Raw genomic sequence first — 18,461 nt, 5'->3', positions numbered from 1 at the left:
GCTAGATCTAGATCACCACTGTTTTTTGTGGCTGAGTAGAACTCCATGGTATATATATATATACCACATTTTAATAATCCACTCATGTATTGATGGGCACTGGGTTGATTCCACATCTTTGCAATTGTGACTTATGCTGCTATAAACATTCGAGTGCAGATGTCTTTTTTATAGAATGTCTTTTTTTCCTTTGGATAGATGCCAGTAATGGAATTGCTGGATCAAATGGTAGTTCTACTTACACCTCTTTGAGGTATCTCCATATTACTTTCCACAGAGATCATACTAGTTTACAGTCCCACCAGCAGAGTATGAGTGTTCCTATCTCTCCACCTCCACGCCAACATTTATTATATTAGGACTTTTTGATAAAGGAAATTCTCACTGGCATTAAGTGATATGTCATTGTGGTTTTCATTTGCATTTCACTGATGATTAGAGATGTTGAGCATTTTTTCATATGTTTCTTGGCCATTAGTCTATCTTCTTTTGAAAAGTTTCTGTTCATGTCCTTTTCCCCCTTTTAGATAGGGTTGTTTGATTTTTTTCTTGCTGATTTTCCTAAATTCTATATAGAGCCTAGTTATCAGCCCTTTTTGGATGTGTAGCATGCGAATATTTTCCCCCATTCTATAGGTTGTCTGTTTGCTCTCATACTAGTTTCCTTGGCTGTGCAGAAGCTTTTTCTTTTGATCAGGTCCCATTTATTTATTTTTGTTGTTGCTGTGATTACCTTTGGGATCTTCTTCATAAATTCTTTGCCTAGGCCAATGTCTATAAGAGTTTTTCCAACATTTTCTTCTAGAACTATTATAGTTTCATGCCTTAGGTTTAAGTCTGTTTTCCACCATGAGTTGATTTTTATGAAAGGTGAAAAGTGTGGAGACTGTTTCAGTCTCCTACATGTGGCTATCCAATTTTCCCAGCACCATTTATTGAATAAGGATTCTTTTCCCCAGTGTATGTTTTTGTCTGCTTTGTCAAAGATTAGATGGCTATAGGAGGATGGTTTTATATCTAGATTCTCAGTTCTGTTCCATTGGTCTATGTCTCTGTTCTTATGCCTGTACCATGCTGTTTTATACCAAGCTATAGCCTTGTAGTATAGCTTGAAGTCTGGTAAATGGATGTCCCCTGTGGGGAGTTAGCTACGCTCCCCGCAAAGAGGTTTTTTCTCTTTCCGATCAGGTCTCTCAGGCAGGGGTCATCGCAAAGCATGAAAAAATAGTAGGAAACAGAAATAAAAAATAAAATAATAATAATAATACACAGAGCCAAAGATATAGTTTATAAAGTAAAGTTTTATGAAAATAGACAAAGGAGGAGTCCAGATGGATATTCTTCCCACAAAAATATATCAAAGACTGAAACTCCACACAGGTATTTTGTAGGGTAGATACAGGCTCCCATTGCCAAGGGCAATGGGATTTACATACTAACAGGCAGTTTGGTTTAGAGTCAAAGTCTTCTAAAAGGCTACTACAGATCCTTTAACTAACTCTATCTAGGGGAACAATGAGTTATAAAATCTTCTCAGGGCAAACTTCTAAGTTTTATGATAAAGCTATTACTTTAGCAAAAATACAGAGACATCTTGGCTCTGGTGATTGTGTTCTTGGAGACAGAGAGGATCTCAGAAGTCAACATGAGCTGTGCTTTGTGTTAATTACTTTAACCGCATGGTTCATGGTTCCGTCTGGGCCCGGCTTGGGCATTAACATATCTATTTGATCAAGTTTCATCTCCAGGGGTCTTGGGGGTCTTTGTTGGTCAGCTCTGGCAACCCATGGCCCTAGATAAAGCCTGTCTTGTCTTTCAAAACAGGTGAGAACCATAGCCCCAGTTTACAGCTGTCTCTTTGAAGTGCAGCTGTTACTGACCAATGAGATGCCCTCCTGAGGTGAGGCAGCTTTTGAACTAACACATTTATTTTTTCTTTAAGGCAAAGCCTTATTTGACTTCTGAAATCAAATCTTGTCTCCAAAAATACAGCGGGCATTTCTATAACTCAGTATTCTTAGGCTCAACAGTCTCCCAATTTCTTCTTTTTGCTTAAGATTTCAGCAAAGTCTTAGCTTACAAAATCAATGTACAGAAATTAGTAGAGTTCCTATATGCCAACAACTGTCAAACTGAGAAGCAAATCAAAGACTCAATACCCTTCACAACAGCAACAAAGAAAATAAAATATCTAGGTATATATTTAACTAAGGAGCTTCCTTAATTTGATAAAGAACATCTACAAAAAACCCTATAGCTTTAACATATTCAATGGTGAGAAACTGGAAACTTTTGTGCTAAAATCAGGAAAAAGACAAGGATGTCCCCCTCTCACTAATACTTTTCAACATCACACTAGAAGTTCTAGCTAATACAGTAAGACAAGAAAAGGAAATAAAATGTGTACAAAATGACAAGTAAGAAATAAATCTGTCTTTATTCACACATGGCATGATTGTCTGTATGGAAAATCTAAGAGAATCACCAAAAAAAAAAAAAAAAGTACCTGGAACTAATAAAAAATTATAGCAAGGTTGAAAGACAAAAGGTTAACATATAAAAGTCAATCATGTTTCCCTATACTGGTAATGAATAAATTAATTTGAAACTTAACACATAAGTCCATTTATATTAGCACCCCCAAAATGAAATATTTAGGTACAAATCTAACAAACTATGTACAGGATCTATATGAGGAAAACCATGAAGTTCCAATGAAAGAACTAAATAAATGGAAAAATACTCCATGTTCACCCATAGGAAGACTTAATATTGTCAGGATATCAGTTTTTTCTAAATTGATCTATAGATTTATTGAAATCCCAATCAAAATCCCAACTTACTTTGTGGATATTGTAAAATTTGTTCTAAAGTTGATATAGAAAAGGAAATGACCCAGAATTTCCAACACAATATTGAAGAAGGACAAAGTCAAAAGATTGACACCACTCTATTTCAAGAATTCCTATAAATCTATAATAATTAAGACAGTGTGTGGTATTAGCATAAATACAGGCAAATAGATCAATGGAACAGACTAGGCAGCCCAGAGTAGAACCATATAAACATAGTCACTGATCTTTGATAAAAGACCAAAGCCAATACAGTGGAGAAAAGATAGTCCTTTTTAATAAATGAAACAACTGGATATCCACATGCAAAAAAATGAATGTAATTACAGACCTTATAGTCTTCACAAAAATTAACTCAAAATTAGCTGGTATCAGTGGCTCATAACTGTATTCCAAGCTCTTTGGGAGGCTGGGGCAGAAGGATAGCTTGAGGCCAGGAATTTGAGGCCAGGCTGTGCAACATAGAGAGACCCTGTCTCTACCAAATTTTTTTTTAAAAATTAGCTGGGTGTGGCAGCACATGCCTGTAGTTCTCTAGCTCCTTGGGAAGCTGAAGCAGGAGGATGGCTTGAGCCCAGAAGTTTGAGGTTGCAATGAGCTATGATTGCACCACTGCACTCCAGCTTGGGAGACATAGACCAAATATAATACATAAAAGGAAACCTGACATTTGTCTTGTTACGGCAAGTGTTACAGTGAGTGGTCCCGAGGACAAACCGAGAGGCACACGGAGAGTCGGAGAATCAACGTTTATTCACCAGCGGGCTCAGAGGGGTCTCACCACCAAATTCGGAGCCCCATCTACCTAATTTTTCCCATTTTTATTAAGTTGGGGTGATCCAAGGGGAGGGGGTCTCAGGTGAGTAATGCCTGCCAGGTAATAAGTTTAGTGTCTGCACCAGGCAATAGGATTAGTGTTATGCTGATGTGCCAAACGTTAGGTTAGTGAGATGTTACTGTACCAGGTGTTAGGTTAGTGACATGCTAATGTGGGTCCTCCGTGAGGGGTGGGGGGTCTCAGGCGGCTGCTGTGCCAAGTAATAGATGGGAGTTTTCCTTATCAATCTAGTTCCTATATTTTTGCTTAGAAAAATGAGGTCTAAGAAAGTAAGTGACATGTTCAAGGTCACATAGAGATTTAAAGGTAGAAATGGAAACAAAATATGACTCCCAGGTCAGGATCTCTTTAAATGATGATCTCCCAATATGGAAATTGATATGCACACAGCATTCTAATTTATATTAATAGATCCCAAGGAAATTACTAGTAATAATAACATAGAAATATAAACAAGATGATTTGTTTGGTTTAGGTTTGTCTCATATGAGACTTTATATCAAATTTGAATATTTTTGGAAGATATTTAATGCAAATGAAGGCAATAGGGTGCCAATCAGACTTTTGTCATTAAAAGGTCTACCATGTTATCTTTTAAGACTATTTCCATTCATAAGCACTTTTAGAGAGCCCTATATTGGCTTATTTTTCTCATGAATACACCCAGTGTTGTCCATTGACTAAAAACAGTATCTGCTCGAAAATTATATATTTTCAACCAATTTTCTTCTGAGCACTAAATTTTCTGGTTTTAAAACGAACAACATAATGACAAAGCTTTTATAGACTACCATACCTATTAGTTTCATTAAATTACCAACATGAACTGTAAACACTATTAAGCAATTTAAAAAAAAGCTACCTTTTGAATTATCTTTACAATATGTAGGGCTGTTTCTCAGACAAAGATGTGAGATGTCTATTTTCCCCTTGTTGAAAATATGATGTTGATAGATGTCATTTTCATATGGAAAATTATTCTTCTGATAATCATGAAATGCATAACTTCCATGTATATGGATAAGCAAAAGAATAAAGTTAAAAGAAATGATACAAAAAGAAGAAAATAAAAAAGTCTCAGTTTATTAAAACAAAAGTAGTAAAACTTTAATGGAATAGTGTTGTTTACATTAATTTAATATTTATTTTAACCTTACTGTGAACATATTCTAAACTATAAGCAACTAAATAGTATAATGGATATAAAAGGAATAGGCAACCAAACCAAATTCATTTTAACTGCAAAATTTCAGTTGAAAGTTTCTTTTTTAAAACATCCTGAAATAAGTTTGATTTCTCATTTTCTTCTAAAAATGGAGTGTTACCTTTCAAACCCATTAAAATCTTATGAAATCAAGGTTTTACTACTGTATAAACATATTGTTAATCAATGATTTAAAAAGCAGCATGTGGTATTTAGGTTTCAATTTTTAATAATGCTTACTATCTATAAGCATAGTTGCAATTAAGTAATATTCTTTATAAATTGAATAATATATTTAATAATGCTTGATATTTATGTAAGCGCTACAGAGGACCACCATAAATATCATGGATTATACTTAACCAAAAAGGTGCTCTTGTGTCACTCATCCTCCCCAGGAGAGAGATAAAGTTAATGTAGTCAACTATGGGCATCTCCAAACAACACTGTAAAACTACTGCCAAACCATGATCAGTAACTTCTTCCACCTTCTCTAACACCATACATAGGGGTCAAAGCAAAGACATGTGATAAGATACATAAAAGAATCAAATTAGAGAACAGAAATGTCATTCATTTCCTTGGAGATACAGAAGTGGATATAAACCTCTTATCTGCTAAACAAAAAGTTGTCTCCTGCCAAAATCCTGCTTCCAAAAGCACATTTGCTGCTAGATATCTGGTTTTTTGTATCTAAACATGGGGCTTTTTCAGCCCAAGGGCATCACTCAGGCCCATAGCTATTGCAAAATGCTGATAGGAGCCTAAGTTGATCTGAACAAAGAATTGGTGTAGGAGACACTTAATAGGAACTTCATTCCACTGTTTACTCAAGTTAATACTTTGTAGTCGGACACCTGAAATCCTAACATTTTAACAGCAAAAAGGACTTGAGTACTTTTTAACATTACTAACAGATACAATTAGATATTATTTTTCACTTGGAAATAACAAAATTCTACAAAACAATTACAAAGTGAGCCATTATACTTCATTTATTTTTTTTATCACACATCAAAAAATCTACCTAGGAAACAGTCTGTAGTACAAGAGCTCTTTTAGTTTCTTAATCTAATTATTTATAAAACTTTTTATCTAGGGTTCATAGCAAACTAAAGTAAAAAGAATCTGGAGTATCTTTGGAGAAAAACAGAAAGCTTATACGAAACATATCAGACTTGGTCAAACATTTTAAATAATAACAATTCCTAAATTCAGTAGAATCTATTTAAATAATCCAAATATTAGGTGAGAGTACAAACATATCACTATAGACAATTTTCTAATTGCTAAATATTAAATATTAGCAACATTGCACGCAAATTTAAATATGGCTAAGTAAAATATACTCTTAGCATTAAAGACACATGTTTTTGACACAATGAGTTTCTCATTTAAAAAGATAGTTGTTTTTTTTGATATGGTTTTTTAGTAATCATACAAAGTAAATTTGAAAGATCTTACCTTTGTTGAGTGTCTGCATCAGCTAATTCAACTTTGTAAGGCACGTTTCCTGGTTCTTCAAATTCCTCTTCATATGTCTTATTAAATGTATGTTTATTAATTTAATATTTACATAAATGACATGTATATATACATATGTTACATAAATTGTATAATATTAGTATATTCTATAAATGTATTCTACGTTAACCAAGTAATTTATGGGTGATATTTAGAGTACTTTCTTCCTCCAAATGTCATGAGAACTCTATTATATTTTACAACACACGAGTTCTAGGAAAACTAAACAAATTCAGCTGATATTTGTTGAGGGTATTTGATGTGTCAGTCACTTTATCACTATTATCACACCTGGAACCAACAATAATAACTTATATTTAACAAGGTAAGTACTAGCTGCCAAGTAGATTAGTGACTAAGGAGTTTTCAGTTCTCTGGCACATCATAAGCTTACTCCTCTATGTATAAACAATTTAATGAATAGCACACACACACCCCCACACATGTGTGTGTATTTGTGCACTATCTCAAATTTATCCAGAAGAGAAATAAAAGTGTTACTAGGCAAAAGAAAAAACAAAAATCAGAAGATATCAATCTAAAGAAGAAAGAAGTATTTATAGAGATACTTTGTCTACCCTAGTCTTTTTCTGTGACAGCCACAGTAAGAGGTATATCTAAGACAACTGGTACATTCAGCGATGAGATGACTAAGAAGTCAGAAATGCACTGAGTCTATCATACCCTAAACCTTCAGGCTGGAGCTTCAGCTCTGACTGGCTCTGGCCCTAGCTGATTGCATTTTGGTGTCTTCTAGAGGTTTGTGTTCAAGTTATCATTACACTAAACCTCTTAAATATTATATACTATTTCTTCCTTTAAACAGAAAGTAATATTAAATGACATTCAAGAAACTAAGATTTTACTTAAATTTTATAAAATAGATACCATGTAATCAAAGGGACTGATCTTTGCTAAAAAGCCTGATAACATAAAGAACTAAACTAACAAATCACCAAATTACATTGCTATAAGTTAAAATAGTGAGATGCCTTCTCACCTCCCATAGTGCATGCTTAAAAAAAAAAAAATGACAATACCAGTTCAGCTCAAAAATTTACTCTCTACAAAAAATAATATTTTGGGCCGGGAGTGGTGGCTCACGCCTGTAAGTAATCCTAGCACTCTGGGAGAGCGAGGCGGGAGGATTGCTCAAGGTCAGGAGTTTGAGACCAGCCTAAGCAAGAGCGAGACCCCATCTCTATTAAAAATTAGAAAGAAAATAACCGGACAACTAAAAATATAGAGAAAAAAATTAGCAAGGCATGGTAGCACATGCCTGTAGTCCCAGCTACTTGGGAGGCTGAGGCAGTAGGATTGCCTGAGCCCAAGAGTTTGAGGTTGCTGTGAGCTAGGCTGATGCCATGGCACTCAATCCCAGGCAACAGAGTGAGACTCTGTCTCAAAAAGAAAAATAATAATAATATTTTGTTTTATCAGTATTTTTAAATTCACTGGTAAATTTCCTACTAAATTATATTGAGTTACAAAAGAAATCCTGTAGAAAATAACATGTAGATGTAACTAAATGTTATGAATTTCCTGTTTGTTAAGGTACATGAATAATGAACAGGCACTCACATTATCCAGTTCCACTATCTTTAGAGATGGTTCAGGTCTTTCTATGTTTAATTCTTCAACTGGCAAAAACAGATCTGGATGTTGTACTTTGATCTCTTCAACTAGGAAATAAGATTTAAAAATATTATCATCAAAGAATATATCTTACTTGATAATTTCCTTTCTTCAAATAATATAACCAACAATAAAAGTATGGTGTTCTGTGCATCTACACAAAGATAAATACTGTCAATTTTCCTAGGTCAAATGACATAGGAATATACATTTTATTAGCATTCAAATTTTAAATGACACTATTAATATTTAAATTAAGGCAGAGTAAATCTAGAGAATGGGAAGAAGTGAGTGTGCATGATTTTTGATCCAGAGATAAAGAATTACATAGTGCGAATGAGAATGACATATTAAAGAAAAGCAAAAGCAGATGCTCCTTAATGCTTGGTTTATATAATTTGAAAAAATAAATTTTAAAAATATCTAATCAAGTCTGAACTAACCATCACTATCTTCATCATTTTCATTTTGAGAACACTGTGCCTCACTAGTGGTTTTACACGGATGTGTAAATGTATCCGGTAGCATGTTAAGATGTTGCTCTTGTGGAGTTCTACAAAATAAGAAAGAAACAATTAAAAGACTAAAATACACTATCTGAAACTTTCCTAGACAAGATCTTTATTTATCAAATGAGTATACAAAATTAATGATGAAACCATAATTTTACCTTTAATTCAAAGAAGGTAAGTGTAATTGTATAACAGAATCTTAATGTACTGAAAAAACTCTGTAAATCAACTTGACATCACACATTTTAAAATTGCATATCCTACTGCTTTTTGTTTAAGATGAAAATCAAAATTATGATAGAAGTCAGTGTTCTCTCAGAAGCCACATGGAGTCCATAAAACATAGCATTCTATTTAAAAAGCTAATTTATGAATGTGAATTTTATCTCACAGTCCCGGCATTTTGTCAATGAGTTCCAAGGGAACCTGAGGGCATTTGTCTAAACTTTCACCACACCAGCAGGGTGATAAAATGAGTTCCTACGATATGAATGTGAGGTGTTCTGGCTGTGGCATCTATTACCTAATTAACAATGAGGATTGATGCAGCCCATTTCATATGGAAGGCACTGAAGCCCAGCAATTCTCAAAGGTTGAGAGTATATATTTGCTTCCAGAGGATATTCCCAGATTACGGGGGAGATAGGTCACGGTTTAGCCAAGGATATAAGCAGCTGCACAGTCCTTCTAGACCATGCAAGCTCATGAGGTTCCCACGTGAAAGGCAGAGCCTTCTTGATGCTATTTGTAGTTAACACTAATACAAAACTTAAAATGTACCAGGCTCTTCTCTTGCTAATTTTGGCATATTAAATTTTAATAGGTATTAAATAGGCACTAATATTATCTTAGTTTTATAGTTAATGAAATTTAAACACAAGGCAGAGAACCAAATTGTTCAATCAGGTGTTGAATGCAGAAGAGGAATTTGAATTCAAGCAGTCTACTTCCCCAAGGCCAGATTCTTAACCATGTTCTTACTTTATATTGCCTTTTCTGCAACTTGCAAATGCTCTAAAAATTTGATAATCTTCTAGGAGTCTATCATTATGCCCATTTTCCCAATATATGTAATATATATATCAGAAGACTATAAAATATTTATGTATCATTTAACTTTGTATCTTAACAAATTTGATGAGCATGACATCTTATATCCATAATTTAATGAAATTATAAATAAAAATATTAAAGAATATATGGTCAAAGATAAACTGGCATCAGGCCAGGAGAAACCTCTTTTCAGTCTGACGTGGGTCTACTGAATTAAATTTCATCATACACATATAAATATACTTTTATTCAGATACTCCTTTTTTTTTTTTTTTTTTGAGACAGAGTCTTACTCTGTTGCCTGGGCTAGAGTGCCATGGCATCAGCCTAGCTCACAGCAACCTCAAACTCCTGGGCTCAAGCAATCCTCCTGCCTCAGACTTCCAAGTAGCTGGGAATACAGGCATGCGCCACCATGCTCGGCTAATATTTTCTATATATTTTTAGTTGTCTGGTTAATTTCTTTCTATTTTTTGGTAGAGACAGGGTCTCGCTCTTGCTTAGGCTGGTCTCAAACTCCTGATCTCGAGCAATCCTCCCGCCTCAGCCTCCCAGAGTGCTAGGATTACAGGCGTGAGCCACGGCACCCAGCCACTCCTTTATAAACTGAAAAATTCTCTAATTTTATGAGTAAAGGCCCTGAACCAAAGACTTATAGAATTGAGATAATGAAGTATTGGGGCTTATATGGCCTTATAAATTGTTTATTTTAAGCTCAACATTTTACAAATGAGAAACTTGGGCCAAGAATATTTAAGTGATTTGCCCATGAACAAACAACTAGTCAGGGAACTAAGTCTGGTTTCTGGTTATTGGAACCCTGGCATCAATGTGTGTCTTGTCTTGTCTTTTCTTCCTTTCTTTTCTTTTCTTTTCTTTTCTTTCTTTCTTTCTTTCTTTCTTTCTTTCTTTCTTTCCTTACTACATGGTAAACATATAGCATATTTTGTTAATCCACTCATGAATTGATGGGCACTTAGGTTGTTCCATCATTTGAAGGACATTATGCTAAGTGTACTAAGCCAGACACAAAAAGAAAAATACTGTATGATCTCACTGATATGTAAAATCTAAAAAAGTTGAACTCAAAAACAGAGTATAATGGTGGTTGCCAAGGGATAGGGGTTGGAGGAAATAGGAAAATGTTGGTCAAAGGGCACAAAAGTTTCAGTTATGCAGTATGAATAACTTCCAGAGATCTAATCTATTAATACAACATAATGACTATAGCTAGTAGATCTTAAGTGTTCTCACCACACACACACAAAAAATAATAACCATGTGAGGTGATGCATATGTTAATTATCTTGATTGTGGTGATTATTGCACAATGTCTATGTATATCAAAACATCACATTGTATACCTTAAATATATACAACTTTTATTTGTCAATTATACTTAAATAAATATGGGGGAATAGAGATCTATTAACACATATGGGTTGCAGGTAAAATCCACATCAGAAAAGAAATTTTAAAAATGCAATAGGACATATATTTATAAGATTATTTAAAACACAATGGACGAAAGTAAAGCCAAAATCATTATTATGGTTATTAACATAGGAAACTTTTCTGAAGCACAGTATCAAAAACACATCCAATACTTTTGACTTGCAAATGGATTGGCCTACATTGGCATGTAAAATTAAGAAATAAAGCATTAACTCAAAAAAATGATTGCCATTAAAAAATAACCATTGTGAGAGGTGGCCTGACTCCCTGAGGCTCATTTTGCAGGTGCTAAAATTGTCTGTGCAGCCCCCAATCATGTCTCAACCAATCAGAGTCCTTAGGACTGGAGAAGCTAGTCAGATTATATATTCACTGCTATACAGTATTGAAAATGTATCTGTCTTTGGTAAAGACCAGCACCAGCCTATAATTCTTGTAGGATTGGATATCACTCTCGTGATGGGGTTCCTGGATGGTATCCTAGTGGAACTGCAACACTGTTCTCTTTCCCACCTAAAAGATGTCATTACATCAGAAAAGAGCTTTCCTTTAAAAATCTGGATGTGGTCACTCTTGTGGGCTCCATGCCAAGAAGGGAAAGCATGGAGAGGAAAGATTTACTGAAAACAAATGTGAAAATCTTCAAATGCTAGGGTGCAGCCTCAGAAAAATATGCCAAGAAGTTATTATTGTGGGTAACCCAGCCAATACCAACTGCCCAACTGCCTCCAAGTCAGTTCCATCCATCCCCAAGGAGAACTTCAGTTGCTTGACTAGTCTGGATCACAACTGAGCTAAAGTTGTAATTGCTCTTAAACTTGGTATGACTGCTAATAATGGAAAGAATGCCACTATCTGGGGAAACCATTCCTCAAATCAGTATACAGATGTCAACCTTATCAAGGTGAAACTGCTAGGAAAGGAAGTTGTTTATGAAGCTCTCAAAGATGACAGCTGGCTCATGGGAGAATTCATCACAACTATGCAGCAATGTGGTACTGCTGTCATCAAGTCTCAAAATCTATCCAGTGTGATGTCTGCTGCAAAAGCCATCTCTGACCATGTCAGTGACATCTGCCTTGGAACACCAGAAGGAAAGTTTATGGTCACAGGCATTACCTCTCATGGCAATCTCTATGGTATTCTCAATGATCTGCGCTACTCATTCCCTGTTGTAATCAAGAACAAGGCCCAGCATGCTGGTTCACGCCTGTAATCCTAACATTCAGGGAGTTCAAGGTAGAAGGATTTCTTGAGCTTAGGAGTTTGAGACTAGCCTGAGCAAGAGCAAGACCCCATCTCTACTAAAAATAGAAAAATTAGCTGGGCATCCTGGCACATGCCTGTAGTCCCAGCTACTCGGGAGGCTGAAGCAGGAGGATCACTTGAGCCCAGGAGTTTGAGGTTGCATGGAGCTATGATGACACTACTGCACTCAATCCAGGACTACAGAGCAAGACTCTGTCTTAAAAAAAAACAAAAGAAGACCTGGAAATTTGTTGAAGGTTTTGTTAATGATTTCTCATATAAGAAGATTGATCTTAAAGCTGCAGAATCTAAATGTTGTCTTTGACTCTAGTACCTTACAATAGTAATACTATATTTAAATTACTCATGAAAACAACACATTTTAAAGATTGTTTGCTTCTTGGTACAGTTTTGTGAGTAACAGTTTATCATCATGCTATTAGTGATGCATTCTAAATAAATGTATATTCAAATGAAAAAAGTAACCATTGCAATCTATCACACAGTAATATTAGTAATTCTGGAACTACTTTATGTATATATTAGGTTTAATTAATTAATAAATATAGATAATGAAAGCCATATTTCTCACTGTAGGTGGAAGAAATTTCAAATAAGGAAAGGGAAAATGCTAAATAAGCCGTATGATGTTGGTTTGGAATCAGAAGTATCAGTGTGAACTCATGTTACCTCAATAGATAGCTAGATAGATAGGTACAGAAATAAATTTAGAAGTGTGTGTACTGGGTTAGTGTGTGTGTATGTGTGTGTGTATTTCCTCGCTCTATCCTCTGAGAAGTCCTGCAATCTTTGACACTTGAATAGCAATGAACACACATACAGTCCAGATTTTGGTTTCTGTACATCATCCCCCAATAAAAGGAATCAATGTTCTTTGGAGAAATGGATTCCTCGACCGAAGCAGGGAAAATACATCTTGAATACCAGAAGAATAAGGAGATATTCAAAGCAAACTAACCAAAAACAAAAAAAGATGAGGACTTGTCAAAAGGATGGAGGAGTCAACCTGAGAGCACCTCCAATGGCCAAAGCAGGAACAATATGAGTCACAAAATAAATAGCAATATTAGATATTAATCCCCAAAATAAAATAAATATCCATGAGTCCACAAAAATAAACAATTGAACAAATAAATAAAAGTTGGAGAAGGAATACTTTCTTGAAGAAGAATTCCTGTTAATAAGTGAAGAAGGACCAAAGGAAATAGGAAGTCACTAATAGAGTGGCAGAGTAATAACTGAGGCAGGCAAAATCTACTCATGAGTGCTAGAATCAGGAGGTGCAAATTTAAGGGAAAACGGAATATTTACATCATCTCAAAATGCTTCCTCTAACATATTTATTAACTGTAAAGTGAAAGCAGTGATTTTACAGTGGAGAAACTTAGTGAGCATCACCTTAAGCATGTGATCAAGGTTAAACATCACCAGTAATAAGATACATTGACATCATGACTCCAGAATGTCATACTCTGAGAAGGACACATCCTCTCTGTGGTATTCTTCCTCAAAGTGTATAACCTCAATTTAATTACAAAAAACATCAGACAGGCCCAATTGAGTACATTCTATTAAACATCTGGCAAGTACTCTTCAAACGTGTTAAGGTCATGAAAAACAGGGAAAGACTGAAGAACTGTAATGAATAAGGAGATATGACAAAAAAATGCAATGTGAGACCCTGGATTGGATCCTGGAACAAATAAGGATGTTTTTGGAAACACCAGTAAAACCCAAATAAAATTTATAGTTTAGTCACTAATATTGACTAATATGTCAAATCCTTGGTTTTGATAAATACCCTGTGTTTATGTAAGATGTTACCATTAGGGAAAGTTGAGTGGGTGATAGCTGGGAATTTTTATACTGTTTTGCAACTCTTCTGTACGTTTTATTTCAAAACAAAAATAATTAAATGAAAAAAATTTTTCAACATTTAAAACAGTTGAAGGAAGGAGGGTGGTGGTGCAGTGCAGATATTAACCTATCAAACAGAGGCTTCAAAGGAGACAGGAGAGCTGATTTCAAAAATCTGAAGAGACCCCATAGAGCGGAGAAATCAGATTTGCTCTGTAGGGGCTCAATGGGTAGAATTAGGACCAAGTTTAGAAACTAGCTGGAAAGAGATTACAGCTCAATAGGAAATATTATATAACAGGCTGAATATTCCAAAGATGGTAGGGGCCACCTTAGGACATGGCTTTGTATGACTGAAGGTGAAGCAAGGTCTTGATCACCACTGCTCAGGTGCATTCTAGAGAGTTTTTCCATCACCTTGCTCCTCAAAATGAGACCAGAGACCAGCATCATCCACACCGGTATCACCTGGGAGCCATTAGAAATTCAGAAATGCAGGATCTCAGGCCTCACTTCAGACCTACTAAAAAAAGCTGTATTTTGTCACGGTTTTAGGTGATAGCATCTAATGATATAGTCTTTGGAGAAAATATGTTTAGTTATTAATAAAATTATAATATTAAATGTCTACTTAACTTAAAAGCAATTCTGAAAATTATAGGCTTAAGTGTTTATGCTAATGTAAAAAACCTGACAGTAATACTCTTCAAAGTACTCTTCCATTTATCACATTATTTTTGTTGTTATTCTTAAATTCTATACTGTATTTGTCCCTTTTCTCCATATACACATTTCCATTTCTCAAGGCAAACTCTAAATTAATGATGCATCATACACTTAAATGGAATTAAAATTCTTATTAGAACAGTAGAGGCTTCATAGCTATTTAATATTGCTTTAAAATTATTTATGCAAATATGAAACATACATATAAAATTGTTACAGAAAGGCATGTCACACAAGAAAGAAACATAAATAACTTTTATATTTCCTAATAATAATAGTAATTCAGAAAATACCTCCTGTGTTTTTTAAGCCATAATTTTTCCATGTAGGATAGACTGTTTTCTTTAAATTCAATATTAAGTGGTTCTCTCCAAATTTTCAGATTAGTCTGTACTTCACATTCTTCTAATGAGTCTATAAAAATAAGCACAATGTGCATAATTAATGTAACCAAGTTTATATATATCTTCTCTCAAGATACAGAAATTATCATTTTTGAGGCATATGTGCTTTGATACTTATCTACATAATTAATAGGTTAAGATTTAAATAATGTCAAAATGTTAAATATTGGTGACTTATGAAATACTTATATGGTTTCTTCAATAATCCCTTGAAATGAACTTATGATTCACAAGGTGTTTTAAAGCAACTAATTCTTTTAAATGAGGAAAATAGATACAAACAGATTCAGTGTACATTCTATACACACATATGTAAAGGTATAATATACACATACATAAAGTATTATAGCCACTGACAATAATGTTTACTCATTATGAGAAACAGAAAATAATTCAGAATGACACCTGAAGGTGACAACTATCCTCATAAATTTATATGTACATAATAATTACTTCCAGATGCTTAGGATATTTCTTAAGTACTACTAAATTAAAATCACTATTCAGAGATATTTAAAACTGATAAAAATTTCTGGGAAAGAAAGCAGCATAAATTCAGAATTTTTACTCTCCATCCTCCCATATATCACCCTGCTCTCCAAACTGAACAGCATAGAGGAAAAAATGTAGGAGGAGAAGAAAGAGAAGTAGTAAAGACGGGGGAAAAAAACATATTTTTTAAATTATAAAGCTAAAGGGTGTCCTAATCTCATGCTGTAGACTTTAATGATTCTCTTCCAAAACAGCCACAGGCTGGCTACTAAAACAAACCAAAAGAAGTATGCCATCCCACTTCCATTCTTCCCAAAGAGTAGAGCAGTGTTAAAAAAATAAATAAATAAATAAAATAAAAGCAAAGAAAGAACTTCTGAGAAACACCAACTAGAATCCATTATACAGAAAGAGCACAAGCTAAGGACATGAGCAAGTCATGAGAAAAAGGAGATGCCACCACTATGAATCCCCCTTTCTACCATAAAACAAAAGATTTCTTGACAAGAGAGCTGAAAAAAAATGAAAAAAAGAAAAAAGAAAGACTCACTTTTGCTTTCTGTCTGGGTCATAGAGAGGAGCCACTGTATTTGAAATATAACCCCCAAAGCTAGCAGGATGATGGGGAGGAAGGAGTTGATGCAGCTGGCGTGTGATTTGCTTTTCTCCTGTTACCAACGGCTCATTCCCAGGAACTAAAGATGGGAGGTGACCTGGGTTAATTTGCTTGTGATAATCAGACCTCCTGGCAAATAGATTAATAATATTCATTAGAAGGAGAATCTTTAGCTATATAGTATATTTAGTATGGTAGCCCTTGTTTAGAATTGCTTATAGTAAACAAATCTAGAATATATGGATTTACGAGTCATCGCTCCCTGGAAAAAGGCCACGTAAGCTAAGTAACTTAGGTTTTGATTTTCTCCTTTGTTTCATGGTTCACTAGCTAACTTTTGTGAGAATTTGTGTAAGATTCTCTATCACTCGTATTGATGGGATTGTGGGTATGTTCCCTAATACACAGTGCAAAAGTCCTAAGGTGTTTGAAGAACAGCCAGGAATCCAGAGTGGCTGAAATTAAACAAGCCAGGGGGAGAGTAACAGGAGATGGGATCGCTGAGATAATGGACTTCAGATCGCACAGAACTTTCTAGGCCTTTGAAAGTACCTGCCTTTCACACTGAAGAAAATGAGTCTTTAGAATATTAAAATGAAATCAACACAGAAATAACTAGAAAACATGGAAATTTAAAGCACACTACCTAAGCTAAATGGTCAAGAAACATATGAAAAGATGCTGAATGTCATTTGTAATAAGAGGTACACAAATTCATCTCTATCAGACCAGCAAGAATTTTTAAATCTGACAATATTGTTACTGATAACAGAAAACAACCAAAATTCCCATACGCTGCAGCTGGGAATTCAAATTCTTTAGTAAATAATTCAGCTTTATCTAGCATAGTTGAGGATATGCACACCCTATGACCCAGCTATTCCACTCCTAGATGTAGACATTCCTAGAAATGTATGCACATGTGTACCAGGCGATCTGTACAAGAAAATTCATAACAGCATCATTTGCCATGTCAAAAATGGGAAACAATACCTACTCAGCAGTAGATTGTTTAATTGCCATGACTTTGTGTAGAGTTGAGTGTTTCTGTTGGAATTGATTTCTAATTTTATTCCATTGTGGTCTGAGAAGATACATGGTATAATTTCTATTTTTTTTTAAATTCGTTGAGGCATGTTTTGCGGTGCACTTGAATGTTTATAGCAGCACAATTCTAATTCCAAAGAATTAGAAAATATGGGGAAATAGTCAACTTATACACTAACAGTGAGAGTAACTGACACAGTAATCTTTTTAGAGGACAATTCGACAATATTCGTCAAAATTTTAATAAAACAAGTTGCCACTGAGATAACATTTCTATATTTAGAAATATATTGTAAGGTCATCGTGTAAGTCCACAAACAGCTAAAATGGCCATCATAACTTCTTTTATAATACTGAGAATTAAAAATAAAATATCCACCACCAAGGGTCTGATTAAATTATGACACAAAATACCAGGCAACAATTACAAATGATGATGTATATCTATATTTAGAAGGCAGGTTGTCCAGGACAGAATCTCAGTGAAAATGAAAGCTAACTAAGAGCATACCCAGTTCTGGCTAATTTTTGCTCCTGTGTGTGTGCTCAACTGTGTTTACTGAAAAACATGTACCAAAATGTTAATATTGGTTATCTCTAGAAGGTAGGATTGCGCTATTTTCATTTTCTTCTTGGTAACGTTCTGTTATAACTAAGTCTTTAAAAATAATCATCATATTATTTTTATCATATAGCTATTTCCATTATGAAAAACAAATTTTTAAAATGGCTTTGGACTTCTGATCTAGCAATTTTTCAATTCAGCATTAATATTATTTTAAATACTATGCCTTTCAAAGTAGACAATTAAGAAGGTATTTCTATAGAATATTTAGTACTTTTCAGGGTTGAAAATAAAAAAATACATTAGAATATGAAATTACAAATATAAAGCACATAACATAAAAAGTCAACGAGAGATGAGGTACATACTAAGGCACATACTACTAAGAAGAGAGCATACAAAGACTTGAAAA

At 34.4% G+C, this 18,461-nt stretch overlaps 1 protein-coding gene and 1 pseudogene across 2 annotated transcripts in view; one reads left to right on the top strand and one right to left on the bottom strand.

Moving 5' to 3' along the window:
- ZBBX (zinc finger B-box domain containing) overlaps positions 1 to 18,461 on the bottom strand; it is a 95,067-nt gene that overhangs the window by 31,158 nt on the left and 45,448 nt on the right. For both annotated transcript variants that reach the window (XM_069472978.1, XM_069472979.1), the window contains exons 9-13: positions 15,219 to 15,339; positions 8,497 to 8,606; positions 8,000 to 8,100; positions 6,359 to 6,435; positions 4,553 to 4,695 (exon numbers count right to left, since the gene is read on the bottom strand). In XM_069472978.1, the coding sequence (XP_069329079.1) occupies positions 4,553 to 4,695; positions 6,359 to 6,435; positions 8,000 to 8,100; positions 8,497 to 8,606; positions 15,219 to 15,339 (552 nt within the window). The remainder of the gene's footprint in view (positions 1 to 4,552; positions 4,696 to 6,358; positions 6,436 to 7,999; positions 8,101 to 8,496; positions 8,607 to 15,218; positions 15,340 to 18,461) is intronic.
- LOC138387740 (malate dehydrogenase, cytoplasmic-like) lies at positions 11,389 to 12,646 on the top strand (annotated as a pseudogene).

Source organism: Eulemur rufifrons, chromosome 7 (assembly GCF_041146395.1).
Source record: "Eulemur rufifrons isolate Redbay chromosome 7, OSU_ERuf_1, whole genome shotgun sequence".
NCBI classification, from domain to species: Eukaryota; Metazoa; Chordata; class Mammalia; order Primates; family Lemuridae; genus Eulemur; species Eulemur rufifrons.
Note: the sequence above shows the minus strand (reverse complement) of the source record. Positions and strands in the feature narration are given on the sequence as shown.